The following is a 25,605-nucleotide window of genomic DNA, read 5'->3' on the forward strand; positions in this document are numbered from 1 at the left end:
GTCAATGCTGTGATTCATTGTATTTCCAATTTTAAAACTGCTCTTGGTTTTGTACTTCACTATATTAATCTTGATGTTCAATACATGTCTGAAATTACCTCTTAGCAGTCTCCGGCTCCAAGCTTCAATGAGCTTAAATGGCAAAGTGCTGTCTCCCAATTGGTCCGAAGTGCCACATGAAAGACAAATAGATTTGGTTTCCCTGCTCTAGCTGGATAATGTAGCTAGCCATCCCCTATAGCCTTAAGAGCTGCCTATGGGAAGCAATGACAGCCTGACAGGTTTCACAGCAAAGCAACATGTAGAGCTTAGTTTTTAAAGCACAAAAGCCTGGTGGGTTCACTCAGGAACAGAATATTCTCATTAAATCTGAAGTAAAATTTCAGAACATTTGGAGGGTTGTCAGAATTTGAATTTGTGTACTACTCTCAAACCTTAATAAACCTTGAGTGCTTTTGACAAGTTGCACAATCTCTTTGGGATTTGAGTTTTGTCGTTCATTAAATGCAAGCTCATTTAAGGGAGGCTGTATGCAGTAAACTGGATTTAATTTAAAAAGGTCTATCCAACTTGCTGCAAGTTGTTCTCTATCTTTCCATTTTCCTACCATTATGGCCTTCAAGAAGCTGAAAACCTGGGCACAATGTATGCCAAATATGATAGTTTGAGCCTTGTCATTAATGCCTTGAGTAAGGATTCTGACTGCCTTGCTTTATGATCCATTTGTAGATTTTTATTGTTACCTGTAGTATTCCTGAGAGTCTCCTCTATCACAAAACTTCAAAAGTGTCATTGCTCCTTCCATTTGCATCTTCAAAATCCAATTTTCCTTAATTCCACAGAGTACCACAAGGAAAACTATTGTCTGGACAATTTGGTTCTTTATAGTTAGTGACTTGTCATTGTATCTTTTCCATGTCTTCATTGCTGTCCTACTAAGTGCTGATTTGCATCATATTTCCTGATTACTGATTCTCTTACTGTTGATAGTCAATCCTACATCATCTCACATACATGATCTAGAATCATGTATATATGACTCTATTAATATATATAAATCAAATAAATAAATAAAAGGCAAAAATGTAGAAGGAATAGGTAATGACTTTGAAGGACAGTAGAAAGAGCCGCAACCAAGACAACAGCATGAGCCTGGGCCAAAAAATTAATTTGAGTAAACATCTCAAACAGACCCTCCCTAGCACACAGTAAGATAAAGTGAAGCAGAGGGCAGGACATTCAGATTTGCAATATTTTTTTATTACTTTAGCTTTTACCATAAAAGTAGCCCTAACCTATATGGCAACAGTTTTTAGTCTGATTTATCTTGTTAGGATAAAATCAATCTTAGTTCTTATTCCAATGGAACACATTCATTAGAGGACTTCATATGACACCTAATTGTAGTTTTTTCATTGCCAGATGGAAATATAATATACCCAAGATTTTTAGTTACTTACTAGGCGATTCATAACCCATTCGGTCACCATTTCAGAGATAGTTCTTTGCCAAAATAGACAAACAGAATGACCACAGTCAGGCAAAAAGCAGTGGGAGTGGGAGTGATCTTTGACTTCCTGCTGACCCATTGACCTTCCTTCCTGCCAGGAAGCTGGCAGAGAATGTTAGAAATTATTATATGTCCACAGCTGACCATGACAATGCAGAGGTACTACAGCATGGTGGTGCTGAAACAACCACAATTCTGCCAAATCTCAGTCCCATGGGTTCCATATTTGGGGTGCATTCTTTAAGCTAGCTTATCTGAAATATGTTTATTCAATGATTCACCATTTCACTCAACTGAAGGCTACAAATACACAAGGAGACTTTCAGTGGCATATAGATTTGTGATATGGATTTCATCCTGGCACTAATGCACTCTCTTTTTTATGTTTACAGACTATTCTCAGGCTACCTTAGTAACAGTTTTACGCCATTTATGATCTGATTTGATGGTGAGTTTGTTCGCTTTATGTTGATTATTTTATCCCATTGGTATTGTTCTAAATAAAGTATGATGTTATTAGATTGGACTGGACAACAAAGTTTTTGCTTCCTCAACACTCTTGGGCTTAATTGTATAGATTTTGGGCTGCTAATTACATAAATAATCTGTGTAAGCTATCACATGCTGTTTTATTGAAGTCTTCTTACACAATGGCAATGGACACCTTTCAGTATCTGTTAGCTATGCTGCATACATAAAAGAACAAAAACATGGAACTGATGTTGAAGCACATCCAGTACACCAAATACAGCTGGAATATCTGTGGATATCTAAAAGTAGTGACTTGACTGCTTGGAATGTATGAGTATACTAAGTACTGTTGTTACATACGTAAATGGCACAGCTGTGCAAGAGACTTGCATTGTATTAAAAATAAAGGGCCACTTTGAAAGAATTTTTGTTCCAGGACAAAAAAAAAACATGGTACATGAACCACTTGTTGCCCAATAAAGATATTTTTGCCTCCACTTCACATAAAACATGAACTAATGTTGTGAAAGCAATGAACATGGAAAGTGAAGGTTTTCATTATTTGAGACATGTTTCCGAGAATAACTGATTCCAAGATTAAGGAAGGCATTTTTGTTGGTCCACAGACCAGAGACATTATCAATGAAAAGTGGTTTGAAGATCCGTTAGTGGGGCCAGAGAAAATAACCTGGAACACATTCAAGGATATTGAGACTTTTCTTGGCATCTACAGAGCACCAAACTACACTCAGCTGGTTGACAAACTTCTTACAGCATACAAGACCATGAAGTGCAACATGTCACCAAAGATTCATTTTCTGCATCCATACTTGAACTTCTTTCCTAAAAATCTAGTTGCAATCAGTGACAGACATGGCGAAAGTTTTCACCAGCGTATTGCCACAATGGAAAAACAGTATCAGGGCAACTGGAGTCAGTGCTGGATAGCTGTTGTTCAGACACTGAGTATAAACAAAAATCAGCAGCAAAACACTTTTAGCCCTCTTGACCTCATGCAGTACATCAGAACCATAATGCAATTAAATACATTATAGTCATTAAAAGTTAATCACACATTTCTCAAGATTCCTGTGTGATTGAGTCATTCTGAAATTATATTTGTATTCAGTTTGAAGGGGTCTATCATAATTACCAAAAGTTTTTCAGAAAACAAAACTTTTGAAAAAAATATTGTCCAGTGTATTGATTTAAAGCAAAACTGTCCAGAATATGTTATTAATTCATGGATCATTAGCCTGAAACAGTGGTGAAATCCAAAATTTTTTACTATCGGTTCTGTGGGCGTGACTTGGTGATACTGCAAAAGGGGAAGGATATTGCAAAATCTCCATTCCCACTCCACTCCAGGGGAAGGATATTGCAAAATCTCCGTTCCCACCCCACTCCGGGGCCAGCCAGAGGTGGTATTTACTAGTTATCCGAACTGCTCAAAATTTCCGCTACCGATTCTCCAGAACCTGTCAGAACCTTCTGGATTTCACCCTGGCCTGAAATCATACAAGTAGTCCTCAACTTATGACCAGTCACTTAGTGACTGTTCAATGTTATGACAGACACACACACACACACACACACACACACACACACACACACACACCCCAAAGGCTACTTATGACCCAGTTTTGAAATTAGAGCCACTGCAGTGCCCCTGTAGTCATTTGCCCATATGACCAACTGCAGGGATGCTGCAGTGCCCCTTCCTAGCTATCTCCCCCCTCTTCCTGCCCCACTGGGTTTCCACGGGCTTTGGGCCCACTTTCCCTCCCCCGAGGTCCTGCTGGGCTTGGGCTGCTAAAACAGAGGTGCTGTGCTCACATTCTCACAGATTCTTGTGAGAGGATACTTTTCCAAACCATTTTCAAAGCACATGAAAATGGACTTGAATTGTAAGTGAAAATGTGTACACTTTTACATTAATGTATGGATTTGTAAAATGAACATGTTTGGAAAAAAATACAGATATTATGTAAAAATCTATGTTAAAAAGATGCTGAGACTCTAGAAAGAGTGCAGAGAAGAACAACAAAGATGATTATGGGACTGGAGGCTAAAACATATATAGAATGGTTGCTGGAACTTGGTATGTCTAGTTTGATGAAAAGAAGGACTAGGGGTGACATGATAGCAGTGTTCCAATATGTCAGGGACTGCCACAAAGAAAAGGGAATCAAGCTATTCTCCAAAGCATTTGAGGGTAGGACAAGAAGCAATGGGTGGAAACTAATCAAGGAGAGAAGCAACTAAAACTAAGGAGAAAATTCCTGACAGTTAGAACAATTAATCAGTGGAACAACTTGCCTCCAGAAGTTGTAAATGCTCCAATACTGGAAGTTTTTAAGAAGAGATTGAATAACCATTTGTCTGAAATGGTATAGGGTTTCCTGCCTGACCAGGGGGTTGGACTAGAAGACCTCCAAGGTCCCTTCCAACTCTGTTATTCTATTCTATTATAAATTTGGTGATAATCTGAATGTGGTCAGATCAGTTTCTGATAGTATCTAAAAATGATATTAGGGAAAAGTGGAGTTAACAGAAAAGGAAAAAAAGAATAAAGAAAAATTACAATTTCTGAATAAAAATGAAAACATGAAAAACAATTACAATATTAGATTTCTGCTCTTCCAGAAATCACCAAACTACAGGGGCTTCACTAATAATCCCGAGAGATGGAAATCAAATGTTAGAGAATATTCATGTTTGGAAAAGCTGTTCTGCTGAACAATGGCATCTAATCTCCTGAATGCAGCTTTTTCTCATCCAAAATACATTTATTACATGTATTTGAAAAATTCAACTTATTTGATATGAAGTATCCCAGAACTATTATTTAGGGCTAGCTATATGCAGTGGAGAAAAATGTTCATATCGATTTAGTGGCATCTACAAATAATTTCCACAAATCAGCCAAAAAGGTAGTTGAACATCTCCCAGGAATGTATAATTATTAGAGCCAGAAAAGAAAGGGGGGGAAAGGGGAAAAAAATGTAATAAAACCATTTCTCACTCAACCTTGTCTACTACTTCTGGGCATATCCCAGGAACATTGCCATTAATCCTTAATTAAGTCATAAAGTGCATTATCTTGAAATGTATTCAATCACTTTGGTATTAACAGTCATTTTTTTCTAATTTCCCTAAGTAGCTTATCTAAAATAAGAACAAGGAGTACTGAATGCTATACACCTGAATGCCATATCTAAACACTCACATTGGACAGTGTTCAGATCTGGAACAGCAAAAAAATATATATCAAGATTGTGAACAATTTCAAGAATAATTTCTAGCAAAAATTATTAAGATTTCAGTCTGAATATTTCACCCCTTGAAAGCAATATATTTCAACATTTTCACATAAAGACTCACGTATTTTATGATGTATGATCTTACTTAAAATAAATCCATTGCAATCACTGAGACATGTTCTTCATTACTAATTTAAGTCTATTGCACTTCAGATTGTCTACCTTCAACATCATGTCTCCAACATTCAGACTCTGAATAAATGAAAATCATATTCCCAGCAGAAATTAATACAGCAGAAAGTCAGTTTTGCTGCGTTCATTGAAGTTAGTTGCACATTTTCTGCTTAACCTTAATTCGGTAAAAAAGCAAGGGAAAGTAATGTATAAGAACTATGGTATCAAACTGTGCCTTCCACACACACAAAAGATGGAAAGGTTCTACATACCTCCTGGTCCACCTAGAAGGAAGAGAAAGGACATGTGTCAACAAGTAAACACCAAGGCTTTTAAAAGTGAGAATTGTTAAGTGGTAGACCTAATCAGAACATGAAAGCACTAAACTCATCAACCAGACCAGTGGTGGGTTTCACTTACCTTTGCTACCTGTTTGCTCACACGCGCACCACTTCTGCACAAGCGCAGAGTGTATTTGATGATGTCCGGGCAGGTGGGCAGAGCCTCTTGGCACTGCTACTAACAGTTTGCCTGAACTGGGGCGAACCGGTAGCAACCCACCAGACCCTCTACCATTGTTGATTAATCTTTTGCAGGGAGGGTTGTTTAGGCCTACATTGTCTTTAAAACAGGAGACAAATCTACTTACCTTCCTTACCGTTTCGGAGGCTCATGCACCGCATGCGCGTCACATGTGCATGCAGACCTTCTGCGCATGCGCAAAACCTTCTGCGCACATGCAGAAGGTAAAAAACACATTACTTCCTGGTTAAAACCAGGAAGTAATGACACCTGGGTGGGTGGGCGGAGCTTCGCTCTGCCATTGCTACCAGATCGCCGAACCACAGGCCAAGATAGCTACTGGATCGGACGATCCGGTCCAATCTGGGAGCATTTCACCCCTGCTTTAAAACCCTTTGCACCTTTTTTAAAGTGTACAAGAAATTGTGCTAAATATAGTAGAAAATGTTGGTGTGTTTACTAGGGAATTGTCAAATCAGGAAAGGTTTTGATTGCTATGCAAAACTTGGGTGTAGGATCTTATCTATATTTTCTTTACATGATATTCTTGTAATCCTGGCCCTTCTTTTTTTTTCTGCTTGTAGTTTATCATCTCTTTATCTTAATTTAATAACAATCTTTATAAAGCTAAATATTTTTAATATATTATTACAAGTTCTAACTGCAACAAGAAAACTTAAATACAAACTAGAAAGAAAAAGAGTAAAAGGTTCAAGCAAAGAAAAAATGACTAAATATTCAGCTCCTATTTGATGGAACTGGGACATCTCTGTTGGTTAAGATCACAGTCCCATGTTGGAAAAGAAGTTGATCTTTATAGTATTTGCTTGGCAAAGAAGGAGCTTCCTTCTCTTCATCTTGAGCAATTCAAACCCCCATTTAAGCACAATTCTCTTTACCTTATAGAGTGATAAGCCTATGTGCAAATGAGGGACCCGATTCCGATGTTTGCCACTATGTTTTTGGATCAGAGACACCAACACGCTGCAGGAGTATAAAGATCTTTTGCTTCCGTTGCCTTGCAAAACTTTCAACAAGTATTGGGGATTCATCCAAAAAGAGCCTGAGGGAGGAAAGGACAAAAATGCAGGCCTCAGTCCCCAGAATGTCATTCTGTGGTCTGGTTGTGAAATTTATGTGAAGGGACTGCTAACCATAACAACAAAAATCCACAAAAATGGAATAGAGCTAACATTAAGAAAAATGTCACATAGACTATAAAGTGTTTTATTGATCTAGCTGATCTGGCTTAAAATAAGCAAGCAAGAAAAATATTTTCCAAGGTAAGACTGTATACATTAAAAGAACTAAAAGTCTTCCTTAGCAGTTATATAGTTCCATAATAGAGAATGTTATCCATCTGGTGCTCCCAAAATATTTTGGACTGCAACTCCCATTTGCCTTAACGAACATGGCCAAATCATGAATAAAAGAACCTGCAAGCCAAAATATTTGGAAGGATCAAAACACTTTGAGGAAGACTGTAGCCATTTCCATATGGCTTCATTTATATTTTCCAATTGTTCTAAATCCTTTTTGAAGCTGTATCTTTGATCATCTTTACTTCTACAGACATTGGAACACACAGCAAATAGTGAATACTATGAAATCTTTTGCTTACTAATAGGAGAGTGCAAAAACTATTACCCAATCAATGCCCTTCACCATCTACTATAGGTCGTACAGCAACATGTCAAACACACAGGTAATATAAAACAAAAGAAATTAAATAATTGTTACCATTCCTACAAATCCATTATTTTATTTTATTTTTAGAAAATAGTGTATAACAATTTTGATTTTCTGGACTGGCTCGAAGGGTTGGGAATGAGGGAGGGGACATTTTATGGTGCTTCTCTACGTTCCTTCAGGACTGGTTTTAGTAGGTGTTAGATGGAAGAAACACTCCTGTTCTCAACTCCTCCTTTGCGGGGTGCCACAAAAGTCTGATTTTCTCCAACTCTTATTCAACATGTACTGTATGTGAAATTGCTGGATGAGCTTACCCACCAGTTTGGGGTTTGGTATCATTCATAAGCTGATGATACCCAATTAGATCCTTCAGCCCCAGTCCAGTCAAGTAAGACAGTTCTGACCCAGTGCATCAAAGCTGAGTGGATCTAAATGTGGTGCAAGTCTTTGATTAAGTTCCATCAAGATTGGGTAGATACAGTTATTGGGACAACTTACTTTAGGGGGATATTGTATTTTTAGCCTTGGAGGGGATTCCAAGTAGTGCCCAACTTGGGGCTTTCATGGATTCACAGCTCCTGCTTGATGGACACGTGGCAACTATGATGTGCAAGTTGCACCCTTTCCTCAGATGAGAAGGTATTCAGATGGACATTCATGTCCTAAACACTTCACAGCTTGAAGACTGTGCTCTATAGGAGACTGTCACTGAATACCACTGAGAAATTTCAACTGGTCCAGAATGCAATGGCATAGCAGTGATATGCATATGTGACAGGTGTGAAATCCTCTGAAATCTGCTACCGGTTCTGTGAGTCTGCTACCGAGCGTGCGCATGTGCACCTGAGGTGTACCCACACGGTGCTAAAAAAGTAACATTTTGAAGCCTTCCAAGCCTGCAAAGGTAAGTAGAACAGCGGGGGGGGGAATCCGCTGAGCCACACAATTTAGATTAGCTAGAAAGCAGGAAATCTAACAATTCTAGTTAATATAAATCGCATGACACAGCTGATCATTGCCCAGCTGATCGTCGGAAATACTGGTTCACACGAACCAGTAGCATTTTTTTACTACTGGTTCACGTGAACCAGTCCAAACTGGTAGCATTTCACCCCTGATATATGACATCTTTTCTCTGCAAACCTGCATTGGGGTGTGATTCAATGTACTGGTTATGATGTATAAAGCCCTATACAGCATAAACCTTGGATATTTGAGGTGGCATCTGCCCAACTAATTTAAGATTTAAGTTGGCACATTTGAGGTTCTTCCGATTAAACCATGTCATCTATCAGTACCCAAGAAGTGCTCCTTCTCTGCCACAGTGGCTGTTCTCTGCAATAAGATTCCACTGCGGATCAGATGGCTTCAATCCTGTTGACATTCTGGGGATCATAAACACCTGGTTGTTCTCCAAGACTGTGGCATTCGATGGCTAGAACCCCCTCTGGTAGATTATTTACTGCTTTTTATTATATTTTTTTATATTGTCTGGTGTTTTGTGGTTTGCCCAAAGCCGTTTGGAATCAAATGGCATCAAACTGAATAATATCTATAATACCCATCAAGATAAGGCAGAATTGGGTTTGGAGCCACTGGTTTTGGAACAACAAATGCATAAAGTAGCTGCTTTGCCATCCCACACCAAAAACCCAATAAATAACCTGGCACTTTGTGTTTTTTCTCCTGCTTAAGAGGAGGAGGAAATAATGAAAACTCTTATGAGCTTCACTCAGTTCCTTTGTCTGGTTTCTCGGCCTGCTTCCCACAAGCAAAGTAAATAAGGAAGCGGGCAGGAAGTCAAAAGCCCTAGTCACTTGCTTAGTGAGGTCCTGCAATCACAACAGGATTGTTGTTGCTAAGCAAATGCAGTCACATAACATCATACTTTATGACCGCATCACTTAGCAATGGGCATTCTGGTCCCTATTACCATTGTTAAGCATGGACCACCTGCAATACATCTGTTGAAACCTGAAGGTGGTTTATATTCTTATCAGTTCCTGCTTGTGGCAAAACTGCCCACCAACTCTGCAAAGGGGGGGAATCACTTTTTTTTTTTTTTTTGCAATTTCACATATAAGCTGATGTGCGTGCTGAAGCACATCATTATTCAACAGAAATAGTTTAAGAAGAATTCTTCAGCAGGAGTTAACTGAGCATTTTGATATCATATCATTCAATATTATATGATTGCCTTCAAGTTGCTCCATAGACATTATTATAAGGGAGCAGATGCACAGCTCCTTAAACCAAGGCATTATTTTTTCAAACCTCATCTCCCCGGGAAGTCTCACCTCTGAAGTTCTTTAATCTGCCACCTGCTGTGCTTCCTTTGATCCATTTGCCAAAATGCGTAGAGCACATCCACTTTTTCCCATCTTCCTGACTCATGAGATCAGGAGTCAATTTACAGATCATCAGATCCACAAAATGAATTTTCAAGTCTTCCAGTGACATCCTATGATTAAAGAAATAAAAAAAAAACACCTTGTTTTATGACCAGATAGAAAAACCAGGAACAGGGCTTTGATTATGTGGCATGGCCAACAACCTACCTTTTTTAAAAAATCACCTGTCACCTTGTCTAATTAGCATTGATAAAGAGGATAGGTGTCACCAAAGGAGAAGATAAAACAAAATGCAGATTTGTGTAAAATGCCTGACATATCATTAGTGCTAAAACATGAATGTGACTGTAAGAGTGAAAAGGCAAGAGCAAAGAAAAATTACCTGGTGAATGTTATTTGTCAAAAAGCATAACATTAAAATCTATGTTGATATTGCCACCTAGTGGTAAAAAATGCTATAATATGAAAATATGGAATAAATAACTTTCTGGCTCTGTAGTTACGGAGCGTATGTGTGTGTACATTTGCGCATATGTGTGAAACCATTGTGCATATGCTTGTGTGAAATGTATGCATGTGATTGCACATGTGATGACAAGTATGAATGTATGTGGAAATGTGTGACAAGCTTTGGATTTTCACAAATGGCCCTTTTTAAACCAAACATAAACTACTTGCAAGAATTTCATTGGTATAGGTTGGAGTAAGATGTGTCTGATTTTATAATAAGTTTTAGATTCAAATCTCATCTCATCTCCTCTAAACTCCATATAGGACAGTGATTGCTAACCTTTTTGCCACCGCGTGCCAAAGGCGAGGGGAGCTCAGGGGGTCACCAGGGATGAAATGTAAAATTTGTTACTACCGGTTCTGTGGGTGTGGCTTGGTGAGGGGGGTTAATATGACCTTTTTTTAACTTTTCAAAGCATTTTTTCTAATGCTTTGAAAAGCCTCTGCCAATCAGGCAACTCAGCTGGGATCGTCAGAGAGGCGTTTTAAAAAATACCTCTGCCGATCAGGCAACTCAGCTGGGAGTTGCCAGAGACTTTTCAAAGCATTTTTTTTAACCACCTTTTTGGCTAAGAGGTTGCAGAAAAAAATGCTTTGGAAAGCCTCTGATGATCCGCGCGATCATCAGAGGCTTTTTTTTTTTTTTTTTTTACTTTTAAAAGCATTTTTTCTTCGGAAGAGGTTGTAGAAAAAATGCTTTTAAAAGTAAAAAAAAAAAAGCCTCTGATGATTGTGTGGCTGAACTGGGCATGGTAGGGCGGGGGTGCAGGGATTTTTGCTACCAGTTCTCTGAACCACCCGCCGCCATCGCTACCAGATCAGGCGGTCCGGTCCAATCTGGGAGCATTTCACCCTTGGGGGACACGCAGGGGTGACCCCCAGAATTCAATGTTCCTTGCCCCCCCGGCTCCTCCCACTTTTGGCATGCAATGGCACGATGGGCCTGATTTTTCACCCTTCTCAAGCTCCAGAGGCTTTCTTGAAGCCTGGGGAGGATGAAAACGGCCTTCCCCACCCCCCTGGAGGCCCTCCGGAGGCCGGAAATGGCTTATTTCCCAACTTCTGGTTGGCCCAGAAGGCCCGAAAATCAGCTGGCCAGCACGCGCCTGTACACTGGAGCTGAGCTAGGGCAACGCTCACATGCCCACAGATATGGCTCCGTGTGCCACCTGTGGCACACATGCCATAGGTTCGCCATCACGGATATAGGAAATGCAGCAATAACTGTAATTGATCCACTACTTAGTCCATTACTTTCTGAGACTACACCAACTCTTATAGTTGGGAAGTTCTTCTAATATTTAATGAGGAAAGTGTTTCTCTGCAGTTTCTTACCATTAATTGTAAGACTGCATTCTGGAGCAATGGAAAACGAGTTAGCATAATACTCTTTTGCATAATACTCTTTGGAAGTTTCAAGATAGTTGCAATAAAGCACTGTGAAGCGGTATATAAGTCTAAGTTCTATTGCTACCTTAATGCTTTCGTTTGCAAACTAAACACATCTACTCTCTGACATCATCAAAATCCCTACTTTGTTATTGGTCACTAAGTATTCTTTACTGAACTAAATATTCTTTATGCAGGAGTCTCTTATTAGCTCTCGGGTATGCTTCTAACAATCCTCCTCTACATACATTGGAGTCAAATATTCATATTCATTCTGACCAGAGATGGGCTTCACATACTGTAGCAACCAGTTCACCCAGCACCAGAAATGTGAGCTCACGCAAGCACCATCCACACATGCATGCAGCGTCATAAAACACAGCAATTTGCTCTCATGCACTATTTATTTTATTTATTTATTTTCTTAAATTTATACACCACCCTACTCCCGAAGGACTCAGGGCAGTGAACAGCCAAAAAGTAAAACACATAAATTACAAAATTTAAAAAACAGTATAAAACCACATTAGATAATTTGGCCCAGGACAAATTAAAACACCCCCAATACTGAAGACAAATTTACAATTTACAATTTAAAAAGTTAAAAGGGAAAACATTAGGCCAGGCTGGCCTGTTGAAATAAAAAAGTCTTGAGGGCGCGGCGGAAGATGTGTAGATCCAGGATCCTCCGTATCTCCGGGGGGAGCTCATTCCAGATAGCAGGTGCCCCCACAAAGATGGCTCTTCCCCATGGGGGCTGCCAGTCGACACTGTTTGGCCAACGGCACCCAGAGGAGCCCCTCTCTATGAGAGCATACTGGCCAGTGAGAGGCTACTGGTGGCAGCAGGTGGTCCCATAAATATCCAGGTCCTAAGCCATGGAGCGCTCTAAAGGTGTTAACCAAAACCTTGAAGCGCACTCGGAAGACCACCAGGAGCCAGTGCAGCTCGCGCAGGAGAGGTGTTACATGGAAACGCCACGTCGTTCCCATAACCACCCGCGTGGCCACACTCTGCACCAGTTGGAGCCTCTGGGTGCTCCTCAAGGGAGTCCCATGTAGAGAGCATTGCAGTAGTCCAGGCGGGAAGTGATGAGGGCATGAGTGACCGTGCATAAGGAGTTCCGATCTAGAAAGGGACGCAACTGGTGGATCAGGCGAACCTGATGAAAATTCCTCCCGGTCACAGTCATCAAGTGCTCTTCTAAAGACAGACATGAATCCAGGAGGACACCCAAGTTGCGAGCCCTCTCCGTGGGGGGTAATGACTTGCCCCCAATAGTCAGTGATGGCACCAACTGACTATATCGGGACGCCGGAAACCACAGCCACTCGGTCTTGGATGGGTTGAGCCTGAGTCTGTTTCTCCCCATCCAGATCCGCACGGCCTCTAGGCACTGGGACATCACTTCAAAGGCATCATTGGGGTGGTCCGGGGTGGAGATGTACAGCTGAGTGTCATCAGCATACTGATGATACTTCACCCCGAAACCACGGATGATCTCACCCAGTGGCTTCACATAAATGTTGAACAGAAGGGGCGAGAGGACCGACCCCTGTGGCACCCCACAAATAAGGTGCCTCAGGGTCAACCTCTGCCCCCCTGCCAACACAGACTGTGACCAGTCCGCACATGCGTGCAACATCAAACACAGCAATTCGTTCACATGCACCCTCCACATGCACCCTCCACACCAATGGTGGGTTGCCCCCAGTTTGGACCGGTTCGCAAGAACCAGTAGTAAAACCGGTGGGAGGTCCCGCCCATTGCCCCAGATGTCATCATCAGAGATCTGCGCATGTGATCCCATTGCGAACCGGTAGTAAAGGTAAGTAGAACCCACCCCTGGTGGGTTCACACATGCATGCAGCATCAAAAACACAGCGATATAGGACAGGATTGCACCCGGGCGGGTGGGCAGGCCCACCCGCAGGTCGCCACTACCAGTTCGCTTGAACTGGGCCAAACCGGCTGAATACCACCTCTGATTCTGACTACTCAAAATTTGATACATACTCACCAAATATCTGATTATTATCTTTATTTGTTATCTGATAGATGTTTTAACGTGATAATTACACACCAGCTCTACATTTGAATATTAAAATTTGAATATATTGAATATTAAAATTTGATGTATTCTTCTGGCACATAATTTATTTTACTATTTCTGATTGCTAGAGCTAAGGGGTATCCTGGATTGAGTAAACCTATTGTGGCTGTGCAAAGCTTTGATGAAGAGTTCAACTGGAAGGTGATTCAAGTGAAGCACATCACTGAAGAAAGTGATTCACCCCATGAGCGATGGAGCAACAGGCCTGCAGTCTGATACCCATTCCCTTTTTCATCTTTCCCTGCTTCAGCAATACCACTTCTATTCAGAGGCATGAACTTAAACAAAGAAAATTGTTCAAAATAATACCGGTACTGAGCAAAAGCATCTGGGAAAAGAATAGATTGAAAGATACAGCCATGTATTATTTCATGAAAGTACCAGAATTCTCCATCATCGGAATTTCTTCGTAGCAAAATCTTCTCTTTGGGGCTGAGCAGCTCCCACTTTCCAGAGCTAAAGTAAAATGAAAAAAAAGATGATTGTAAAACAGAGCTCACTCAGCTTTGATGCATTAAGAATTACAGGTTCAGTGAAGGTCTGAATTACCAGGCAACACGTTCAGTTTAGAAAGAGCTTCTGCTGAATTACAGCTTTCTCTGGACACCCAAAATTTACCTATTCTCATTTCTCCAGCCCTAAATTAATGGGGCATGTTTATTTACCTGATATATAATGTTTAGTTGGAAAATTGCATTACAAAATTCAGAGGAAATTGAATTTTCAGATAATACCTGAAATTTGGTTGATTCTTTACTGGAAGTCCCCAATTACTGATGGTAATTGGAACCAGCAATTCTATTACTAAATAATGTGGTTATATGGCATGAGGTCATGCAACCATGCCAATTTACAACAGCGATTCCGTCAGCCCCAGTTGCTCTTGTTAGGCAAATATTGCATGGTTACAGTATCCCATGATAATGTGATTGCCATTTGCGATCTCCTGTCAACGTCCCTTTTGCTTGTTAGAAGCCAGCAGTGAAGGTCACAAATAGTGATCATGTGACCATGGGACACTGTGATGTCATAATTGTGAGCCAATCACTGACCACCTGAAACTCAATAATATGACCGCAGGGACACCACAACAGCCACAACTATGATGACTCATTCAGCACGTCATACAGTTGCTGAATGAGTGGATGTTAAACAGTGCAGTTTAAATTTAAATTTAAAAGTGCAAAATACATAAATACTTATTAAATTCAATGTTTCCCCTCTTTTTTTAGGTAATTCTCAAAATGTTTTTGCATATAAAGAAGAAGTCTTAAATAATCTTTTAAGGAGAAGTCAGCTGATTTACTATGTAAATTTACTTTCTATGGATTCCTCACATATATTATTGTTAATATATAGGTTCATTTTTGTATAATTAGTGCATTCATATTCTGTTAAACTACAGATAAATTTATTTATCTGCTATTATTGATTCTATATCTTTAAATCAACAAATAAATAGTATCGCAACTAAAAATCAGTGCTATCAAGGAAAGCTTTATCAAAACTTTAGCAGAAAAAGATTCACTTCCTATGGATTTTCTCAGCCCCATCATAACTGCTTATATAAGTTGCTGATATCCTCACTTTTGATAAAGACATATTTAAAAGTCTCCAATTAATTTGGGCTAATGGAATTCCTAGTAAACAAATCACACTGCTGAGATTTTAATCTGTCATGGGTGAAACTAGGGAAAGTTATAAAGTTTCTTTTTCATACAGCTGCACCACCATGTTTTATTTTCTGGTAATGTGTTTAAGGTTCACCCAAGTTCAGTTCCACTAGTGCTGTCTGATCTTTCAAAACAGCTCAGTGTTGTGTTCTAACTGATGACCTTGTCTGTGTTAATCTCTGCCTGCAGGTGGCATTGAGATTGCATCCATCTGAAGTGTCACTTCGTTTTGCTGTAAGGACTCACCTGTCACTCCAATCGCCTTTCCACTCAACTTTTCCCCAGGGATTTCTTAGCCTTACTAAATTTTCAGGTCCATGTTTGCATGTCACCTTTGGGAAACAATAACAGATTGCTACAGTAAGAATTATTCTTCAACTTTCCATTGCTTTGGGTAACTATAACTTTCTAAGTAAAATACAAGATACCAGTATGGATTTAGTAAATACTGAGTAACTTGATGCCTAAATATTTGTAAGGGCATCCAGGTTCCATAAGCCCAATAATATATTCTGCCAGGTTTTATCCATCAATAAATAGTTTGCCATTTGCCAAAAGAAGCCAAATGTACAGGCGACGTGATGGAGAACTGGGAAGAAGGCTATGATTCTAACTTTAAAGAGGATAATCTATATTAGAAGGGGCGTCCTGTCTAAAATACAAAGATAAAGAACCATGGAGAGAGCTATGAGGGATCTGAAGTTGACCATCAATATTCAACATTGGAACTGTATACAGAAATAATCTAATTCCAGTCTTCTTTACCACAGTGAGATATATTTGTAGTATCTATTATTCAGCATACTGAATCAGCAATTAACCACATGGGCTGACTTCATATACCATGCTAGGTTAAAATGTGGTTGGGTGGCTTGCATTCAGTATGCAAAGTGGAAACTAGATATAGTGCATGCACTCATGGTTTTGGCCATGTGATTTGCAAAAGAAAACACTAGACCCCTCCATTTCCCACTGTCCTCATTTTAGCAAGATAAAATTTGCTCAGCTTAGCTTAGTTTAGCTACTGTCAGCAGAGCTCATGAAACAGTTACTGTTTTTGATTTACACAAGAGGCTAGCTATTACTCTTCTATCTTTTATTCATGCCATTAAAGGGAATATGGTAAAGCAGCTCCGTAGCTGCCTCTGTGCCTTCACAGGTTTTGCAAAATATCATTCATAGCTTTAGTCTATATGTGACAGCCCTACATGGGCTTCCCCAGCCCCTTCCTCATTACTGTGAATTTTCAGTCAGTTATTGAAGTTAGTGATTCTAAGTCTAGCTAAGGTAAGAGGAATGGGGATTCAGCTTATAAATAAATTGGTTGGGGTTGGTCTAAGAAAAATACAGGTTTTTGCCTAGTGTTTTCTGCTTTGCTCTAGTCCAGGGGTCTGCAACCTTAAACACTCAAAGAGCCATTTGGACCCGTTTTCCACTGAAAAGAAAACACCGAGAGCTACAAAACCCTTCCTGTGCCTTGAGCGGCCACAAAGCTAGCATATGTAGTTGAATTAAACATTCTGTTTTCTTCTGAAACTTTTATTTTCTTGGCTTTATCCATGGTTGGCCTACTAGGGGTTGAAAAGCTCAATAAATCGTGTGCCGGTGGGTGTCACACATTGGCTGTTGTGATGCATATTTTGAGTGACAGGGAGCCACAGCAGAGGAGTGAAAGAGCCACATGCAGCTCCAAAACCGCAGGTTGCTGACCCCTGTTCTAGTCCTTTCCCTGCTCCAGGTGCAGGCCCCAGCATATTCCTTAAGGGCCCCCATACTTCTGTTTCAAAAAGGCCATTGAAGTGGTCAGGACTTGGTATTATGGTAGCTAATCTTGAATTGTATAAGGGCAATATTACAAGCAGAGGTTTCAGTGACCCTCTTCTATCTGCCATCAGTGGCAACACAGCAAAGCTTTATGAGCTTGATTAAGGTAAGATTCAATAGCTCAACTAATGATTTTGAAGAGCCAATTTTTGTTTGTTTATATCCCACCTTTGTTGTTTTTACAAATAACTCAAGGTGGCAAATGTATCCAACATATCGTCTTTCTATTTTCCCCTGAGCAACAATCCTGTAAGGTGGGTTGGGCGGACAGAGAGAGATAGTGGTTGGCCTTTACCACTCAGCTGGCTTTCCATGCCTAAGGCAGGACTTGAACTCATTTTCCTCCTTTCTAGCCTGGTGCCTTAACCACTAGTTCAGACTGGCTTTTATGGCCTATTTGCAGAGACTGCAGTTTATCTGCAACAGCAGTTAAAATTATCTGGTTCACAACTTAACCTAAATCATGGCTTACTGAAAAATACAAAATTAGCTGGATTCCCACAGCAAACCACATCGTGGCGTAATACAATATGTGTATTTAGCAAATGGTTCTCACTTTTCTGAGCCTTGTAGGTATACCCATTCCTTCTAGTCAAGAATAATTTGGCAGTTTAAAGAAAAGAAGAATGAATGACACTATAAGGCCTGAAATACATATAGCCTCCACATTGTTATTTTGTGCTCCCTAAGAATCTTTTCTGTCTTTAGCTGCTGAACATCAGCTTCAGAATTGTTCTTCATTTTGAGGTAGAAAATGTACACCAAAAGCATCAAAGTATAAGTTCTTAAACTGGCATCATAATATTGTTTTTAAAAAGCTCCACTAAACTTTTCCTTGAAGCTTAAGAAAAGTCAAAACAAAAAGTTCTGATACCACCTGTCTCAACATGGCCTTCCTACTTGCATTAGTGCCCCAACTACAGTGACCTTTGGCATACAAAAAATATTAAATCTGGCCTTCAGTCACCAAAAGGTTGTCTAATCCTGAGTTATAGTAAGTTAAACAACAGATAACCAGAAATGCAAAATGAAAGCCAGAAAATCAAATAGTCAGGTATGAGTCAATAAAGATAAGCCATATTTTCAAAATGAACTGTTGGCTTCATCCACTGCTTAAAAATGCTAAACACACAAATTTCTTTCTTGCCATGTTAAGATAGAAGGTAAGAATATAAACCCATTAAGGAAACCATGTTTGGAATGATCAAAGCAAGTGTGCACTTACCTTTCGAATGCCAGTCACACCATAGGCGTGACCAGCCACTAAGCCATTCGCTAGGACCCTCGTTGGCTGTAGGAAAAACAAAATCAATATATTTCACCATGCTATGAACTATTTTCTTCATGCCTAGTAGAACCAATACAGTCTGCTTTTAAGTGAAAACAACTGGTAGTTGGTTCATTGTGAATACTTGCAAGCAGTTTGAGCTAAACTCCTCACTAAACTTTCTGCAAGCTATTGTGAAGTTATGGGGATAAAAAAAATATTCAGCTTAGAAAAATAAGAAAATTGCTGAGGTGCAGCATAAATTGAGCTTTAAAAGAATAGTGCAGAAAAAGAAGAATAACAGCAATATCTTTTCTTTCCACATGTAAAATCATCAAAATCTGATTAGCAGGCTTCATTTTTAAATAAATTACATTTTTGTATAAAATATAATACAATTTATATAACTCCTTCCAAAATGTTTCTCAGACAGATGGGACTATAGAAAAGATACTCTTAAATGACAAATAATTTATGCCTTTCATTAATGCGAGTGTTTTAGAGTTTGTTTGTTTTTAAAAAAAACAAAGTTCTTAGTATTTTATTTGCGCTCTTAACAGAAGGCACCAAAAATCTTGTTTTTCATCTCTTTTATTAAAATAATCTCTTTTGTCACATAATGTTCTTTGTTGGGCAGCTAAGAGGGGAAATGTCTCACTTACTTCAATAAATGACATACAGGGAAATATGGGACAAAAATTCTTAATAATAATGTGAGAAAAAGAAAAGAAAACGCTTACCCCTGCATGAGTCTGGCATCCCATGAGCGAGCTGCTGTAGGTTGCTCTTGTCAAGATGTCCCAGAGATCAGGTGGTGCATCAGCCAACTTTATTGTCATATTAACTCCTCCTGTGAAATCTACCAGAGCTTCCGACACTTGCCCAATCTGTAGATCTTCATAAGAACCACACAGCCTGCCAAGAGAGTTTTGCCAGGTATTTTTTAAAATGGATGTTAGATGATTATAACAATAGATTTTAAATAGACTGAATAAGGTCCATGACAGAATGCTAGGGAAATAACATACTTGGCATAAGCTTTTTCCAGAAGAGCTCCCCAGAATAGGTTCTTATAAACAGAAGAGAGAAAAACAAGCTGACCAGCTTCATTTACTGGTAGTCGATCATCTATTACAACATCAATCCATTCTCCAAAATGCCAGAACTGAAAAAGGAAGGGAACACACAACGATCATGCTCCTGTTTCAAAGACGGAGAAAGGGCATTATCTAATCCTGCTCATTGGTGATTAGTGGTGGTATTCAAGCCAGTTGTATCCAGTTCAGGTGAACCGGTAGCGGAGGCTGCGGGAGGCTCCGCCCACCCGCCCGGACGTCATCACGTCCTATTTTTGATGTTCTGCGCATGCGCAGAAGGTCCTGTGCATGCACAGAGGTGGCACGTGTGCGCTCACATTTGTGAACCAATAGCAATGGTAAGTGAATACCACCCCTGGATCAAGCCATAACTGCAGGAAAATATAAGTGAACTTTTTGCAACAGTAATATGATAATGACCAAAACAATAATGTTTGAAGAGATGAGTTCGGGTTATATGAAAGTAAGATGGATCTCCAGGGTCTGAAGTGACAAGGAGGAGCATGCATTTGATAGAATTAAAACACTTCCGATGAAAAGCTCTTTCTTGCTTGAAAAGTTAAGTATCCAGACTACATAATCTTTTTGATTTGTTTCACAGGATTATGTGGCTGTTTTCCTCCTTGCAATAATAATCCTAATCACAATAATCTCACATGCATCATTGTGCAAATGACACACGTATTATGTAGTCTGCATCTACTATTTCACATGACTAATATAAAGCATGGTACATAAAACGTCATTCACACAATGGCATCATGACACATATTTTCCCTCTATGTTGTTATTCCCTTGTGCAAAGGCCCATAGCAATGGCAATTCCTATCCTAAACCTCTAAAGAGCACTATGTTGGGGAAGGTAAATATTTACAGTTAGAATGTTTCATCAGGTAGCTGTACTGGGGATTATGCTCACCTTGAAATGAAATATTCCAGCATATTTCTTTCTCTCAAAGCTCTGGTTTTGTGGTACCACATTAAACAAAATGTCTTCATGAAATGTTAAAGCTTCCACTGCAGCCAAAAACCAGCAGTTCTCTGTGCCAAAATGGTTAAAGAAAACAGAAGGTAATCTAAAAACTGCTTGTTCACCTTATTTCTGGCACTAAATAGAAGGCAGTACATATTCAGGTATTCATTACTTTTTTTTTTTTGCAAAAAAGTTTTTTTTAATTTTTTATGGTATTTCTTACTTTTATAATTAACCAGGAATTGTCTAATATAGGCCAGATATAACTTTGTGCCTTATTGTGTAGAATGCATTTCAAGTTCAGTAGTAAATTTGTAACTGAAACTTAGGTTAGAAAGCAGACCTTTTATACTTGCAGTGAAATTTTATTTGTTTATTCAATTTGTAAAGCTGCCCATTTCACATTTGTGACTCTGGGCAATTAAGTTACAGATACAGTATTTTCTTTAGAATTGGCATTTTTGTTCCATTCACATATAGTTATGGTTGTGTAGTTGACTTTATATTTTGATTTTTGTATGTTATTATTGCTGAAGAAATCCCAAATGGGTAGCAAAATGTCCTTTACTTAAATTGGAGCAGTTGGTTTTAATCTGCCTTATTTCAAGTCAGAATCTTCCATGAAAGTTTATTCTTTTTCATAGGCTAACTTTCCTGGAAATTTCATCTAAAAACATACAGCCATTTAAGCTTATACTGCACATATACCAAATAAGTAGAGGCAGAATTCTGATAATTCCAAATATAGGCTGCATAGATCAATTTGGAGCAGCCTATTTTCTGCCAGACCATTCCAGGTTAGAATGGATTTTTCCAGAGCTACAGCTCTTGAAATGGATCTAAGCAAACCTTGACGCATTCTAAATATTCATACAAATGGCATTCTCTCTTGAAATAGTTCTTACCTATCAGTCCTTGGCATAGAGCAAGCCTTTTTTTGTTGGTAGAATAAAAGATTGGGTTCTTGTGCAGCTCCTGCAATATATAGGTATATATATAAGCCACTTTAAACCCACACAGGACTATGTTTATACAGTGCCTTATTGTATAAATACATTTATAATAATATAAGCAACTTTGTTTTGCTATTATAGGAAACATGTTGGAACTCAAGAAAGAAGTGTAATATAGGGAGTTTGTAATCTAGCATATAAACAAGGATCAACCTAGAAACAAATAAGTGCTTCCTGCCAGCATTATAATATATGATTTGAGACCAGTCCCAAGAAATCAGAATAGTCCTGACCAAGTTACCGTTTTCACTTCTGAATTGAATACGTCAAAACATAAATACAGTGGCATTTGGTAGTGATGAACATTTAAATGAGAATCAAAAGAAGACCTAGAAATGTGATGAGTCAAACTTTTCTTAGGAATCAATATTAACAGAATGTATTTGTCATGTAAACATAAATTTGCAGCCTGTTCATTCTTTCAAAGATAAAGTGAATATATTTTAACATAATGCATCTTTTGTTGATACAGTGTTTATCCCCCGAGCTTTCATAATCAGATAATTGCATTCTTAGTTTCCCAGGAAATACTGAAACTAGTATTATTCTTGTGAGAAAAAAATGATGATCCACTCAAAACTGCATTTATATGCCCAAGAATAATATATCTACCAACAAGCCAAAATCCAAAGTCAAATAAAACCAAAAATATCAGGCAATTCCTAGAAGCTTGACATTTAGATAAATCAGCCATCAATAGACACATATTGTAGACATAAGCCACACTTATACATCATTCAAAAGAGATAATAAAAAAGCTAAGAAGGAAACAAAAAGAGCAAATTAAAAAAACATCCTCACCAACCACCTACAACCAGATAAGGAGGGATTAACACCAGAAAAACAAAGAAAAATAATGTCATAATCAAACTACCAAGGAGGGAACCATACACCCGCCCACACTGACAAGGCAAGCTACTGCGCATAAACAGGGAGCAAACCCCTCATCCACTCCCACCAATGATGATAGTTACTTTGTCAAATCTGCAACCAAACAACCAAACTGAGGGTGCACCAAGGACTCTAAGTTCAACCATGAGCTACAAATATTCTCTTCTATTGACATATTATCAAAGATAGTATTATCAAACATCACTAGATTGCAACTTCATGATATTGGAGAAAAAACAATAATAAAGGGAATGGAAGCTATATTTGTGCACAGAGGGCAAGCAAGCAAGCAAGCAAGGGCAATCTACTTTACCTTAGCCTAAGCAGAAATTTATAAAAGGGATAGCCACTGGAGGATGTAAGGGCTAAACGGAACATGAACTTCTAGAGATGGGGATAGTTCATTGAGTTAACAGCCCACTGATGAATCAACTGCAAGTATTTTTAAAAGAAAAAATGGGGAGAAAGGCAATGTTAGTCAGCAGAGCAGTCAGCCACTGGAAAAGAGAGGTTCAGTTAGAGCAGTCGGTCTCTGAAGGACTTAAGTCTCACATTAAAAAATAGCACTTCTGAATTGATGCTGGAAAACACAAGAGCAGGATATATTTGCAAAGGGCTGGGAATAGCAAGCACAATATAACCTCCATTCCTGCATTCAGAAAACTGAGTCCCTGGTACAGGCAAGGGGTTGAGTAGATCTACCCTGACTGTAGCTCTCTGAAGCCTGCAATTAATAACTTTTCCATTATCTGTTTTTTTTTTTAAACTAAATCGTCTGGCCTTGAACTTGGGATCTGTGAATTGCAAAACATATGTTATACCTCCACGGGTAGTCTTCAACTTATACTTGAATAGAGTAAGTATGTTGTGCCAGTTTTTAAGCAGGTCATCACATGACCAACACAATTTTTTATGTGGCAGTCATTAAGCTAATGTCATGCTTGTTAAACCAACTTATTGTCCACAATGGGTGGTTTTTACTGAAAACTGAAAGTAAACACTGGTTTCTGGCAAAAAATCATGGTCACATGGCCATGAGATGCTGCATACAGCCATAAAGGCTGGTTGGTTGCCGAGCATCCAAAATGTGACCATGTGACAGGGGTGGGTCACCCAACTTCAAATCCAGGTCATAACTGTCTTTTTGGGAATCCATCATAACTTTAAATGGTCACTAAATGGTCATTAAGCAAAGACTATCTTTGTAAAACAGGTCCTCCATACCTTCTAAGATTTCAGAAAACCATTTTTTTTCTTTCTTTTAATAAAATGTTCCTGTAATACACATTGCATCACTTACATGTGGCCTCTTCCACTGTATCTTTTGAGGCAATTTCTGGAGAAATGGTCCTGTGCCTATGGATCTCACATCTGCTGGGAAGGACAGGTCTTCAAACAAACACCCTTTCTTCAAGCATTCTGCCAGCAAATTGTGATAGTTCTGTTGGCTAAGCTTATTGGGCTCTGCGAAGCTTTTTGTCTTCGAGGGCCGCCATTGCTGTCGCTTCCTCTTCTGTTGGCGTATGCAAAATAGCTGCCGAAAAGGCATAACTGTGTCACAAAATGTTGTTCTGGATCTGTGTAGTGGTTCTAACTCCCTTTTCCAAAGCTAGATGTTCTTCAATCCAAATTTGACCTGTTTGGAAAGATACCATTTTAAATAAGTAAATAAGTAAATAAGCAAGCAAGTTCATTCGCTCACTTACTCTATGGCTCTTCCCAGGCAATTACAACATTGTGGGATGTATCATATTAAGGAACAAAGTGGGTTGATTTTTCAACATCACATTTTAAAAAGCAAACAAAGAATCATGTACACCACCCTAAGTTTCTGGGAGGGAAAGTGGAATTCAAAAGAGAAAAGAGATAGCATACAAAGCACATTAAAAACAAATAAAGAATTTCAGTCTGTGCTGTAGAAACAGTTTTTTTAATCTGGATTTCTAAAGAATGCCTGACTGGTGTAGATGATGTCATATTTTGAAAAATGGCACATATTATTATTAACTCTTCTTTGAAACCACACCAGAATTATACTGAAGTCAATACAATGATCTAAACTGGTATATGCCCATGTAGGTCATATGGATTTCAGAATCAGCTTTTACTGAATTAAAGGAAGGAAACTAGTTGAGCATATAATATGCCACAAAAATTACAGGACTATTAAACAAAAAATATATTTATTCTTCTTGAGCATTACTATTTAAAACAGACAGGGAAAAATAGTTTTAATAGCTTTGTACTTTGCAGCTAGAGTTTTGGTGTACAGCTCTGATTCCTGACTATACTAATCCTAACTGTTTTAAAACCAAATATCCCCCACCTCTAGAAAGTGTATTCTCAGAATATTTCGCACAGATAATAATGTGCTTAAGAGTCGTTTGATGGTTTTAAGAAAAGTCTTCAGAGCATTCTTCAAAATCATAAAATGTACTCTCATATGGTCTTCTTTCTTCTTTATCTTTTATTAGATTTGTATACTGCCCTTCCCCTTTCGGACTCAGGGCGGTGAACAGCCAAAATAATTTTAAAAATAATTAAATGAAATTTGGCCCATAATTTAAAACATTTCAATTAAAAATCAGTATCAAACTTTAAAACCAACATGGAATCAGGCCAGCCCGGTCAATCATGGTCAATCAAAATCAAAAATCCCACTTTATCCTCTTTTTTTTTTTTGGATATCCTAATTATTACTTTGAAAATCCCCAATGAGCTCCTCCTTCCAAGATTAAACATTAAACTTACTTTGTACGTAAAGATTTCATTTAGGGTGTTTGTAATGGGGGGGGAGTGATTCTCAGTTTGACAGCCATATCCTGACTAAATGTTCTTAGAGCACTTAGAAAATTGCTAAATAAAATGGCCA

The 25,605-nt window shown here is 38.8% G+C and overlaps 1 protein-coding gene across 1 annotated transcript in view; it reads right to left on the bottom strand.

The window, feature by feature from the left end:
- The window catches only part of LOC117671425 (calpain-14-like), a 47,513-nt gene extending 23,231 nt beyond the window's left edge, over positions 1-24,282 (bottom strand). The window contains exons 1-10 of the mRNA XM_060692627.2: positions 24,034-24,282; positions 21,735-21,804; positions 20,776-20,897; positions 19,788-19,924; positions 19,500-19,674; positions 18,718-18,783; positions 15,915-16,000; positions 14,377-14,451; positions 9,930-10,093; positions 6,828-7,003 (exon numbers count right to left, since the gene is read on the bottom strand). Coding sequence (XP_060548610.1) covers positions 6,828-7,003; positions 9,930-10,093; positions 14,377-14,451; positions 15,915-16,000; positions 18,718-18,783; positions 19,500-19,674; positions 19,788-19,924; positions 20,776-20,897; positions 21,735-21,804; positions 24,034-24,282 — 1,320 coding nt within the window. The remainder of the gene's footprint in view (positions 1-6,827; positions 7,004-9,929; positions 10,094-14,376; positions 14,452-15,914; positions 16,001-18,717; positions 18,784-19,499; positions 19,675-19,787; positions 19,925-20,775; positions 20,898-21,734; positions 21,805-24,033) is intronic.
- Positions 24,283-25,605: the final 1,323 nt, after the last annotated feature.

Source organism: Pantherophis guttatus, chromosome 1 (genome assembly GCF_059756535.1).
Source record: "Pantherophis guttatus breed Tessera chromosome 1, ASM5975653v1, whole genome shotgun sequence".
NCBI classification, from domain to species: domain Eukaryota; kingdom Metazoa; phylum Chordata; class Lepidosauria; order Squamata; family Colubridae; genus Pantherophis; species Pantherophis guttatus.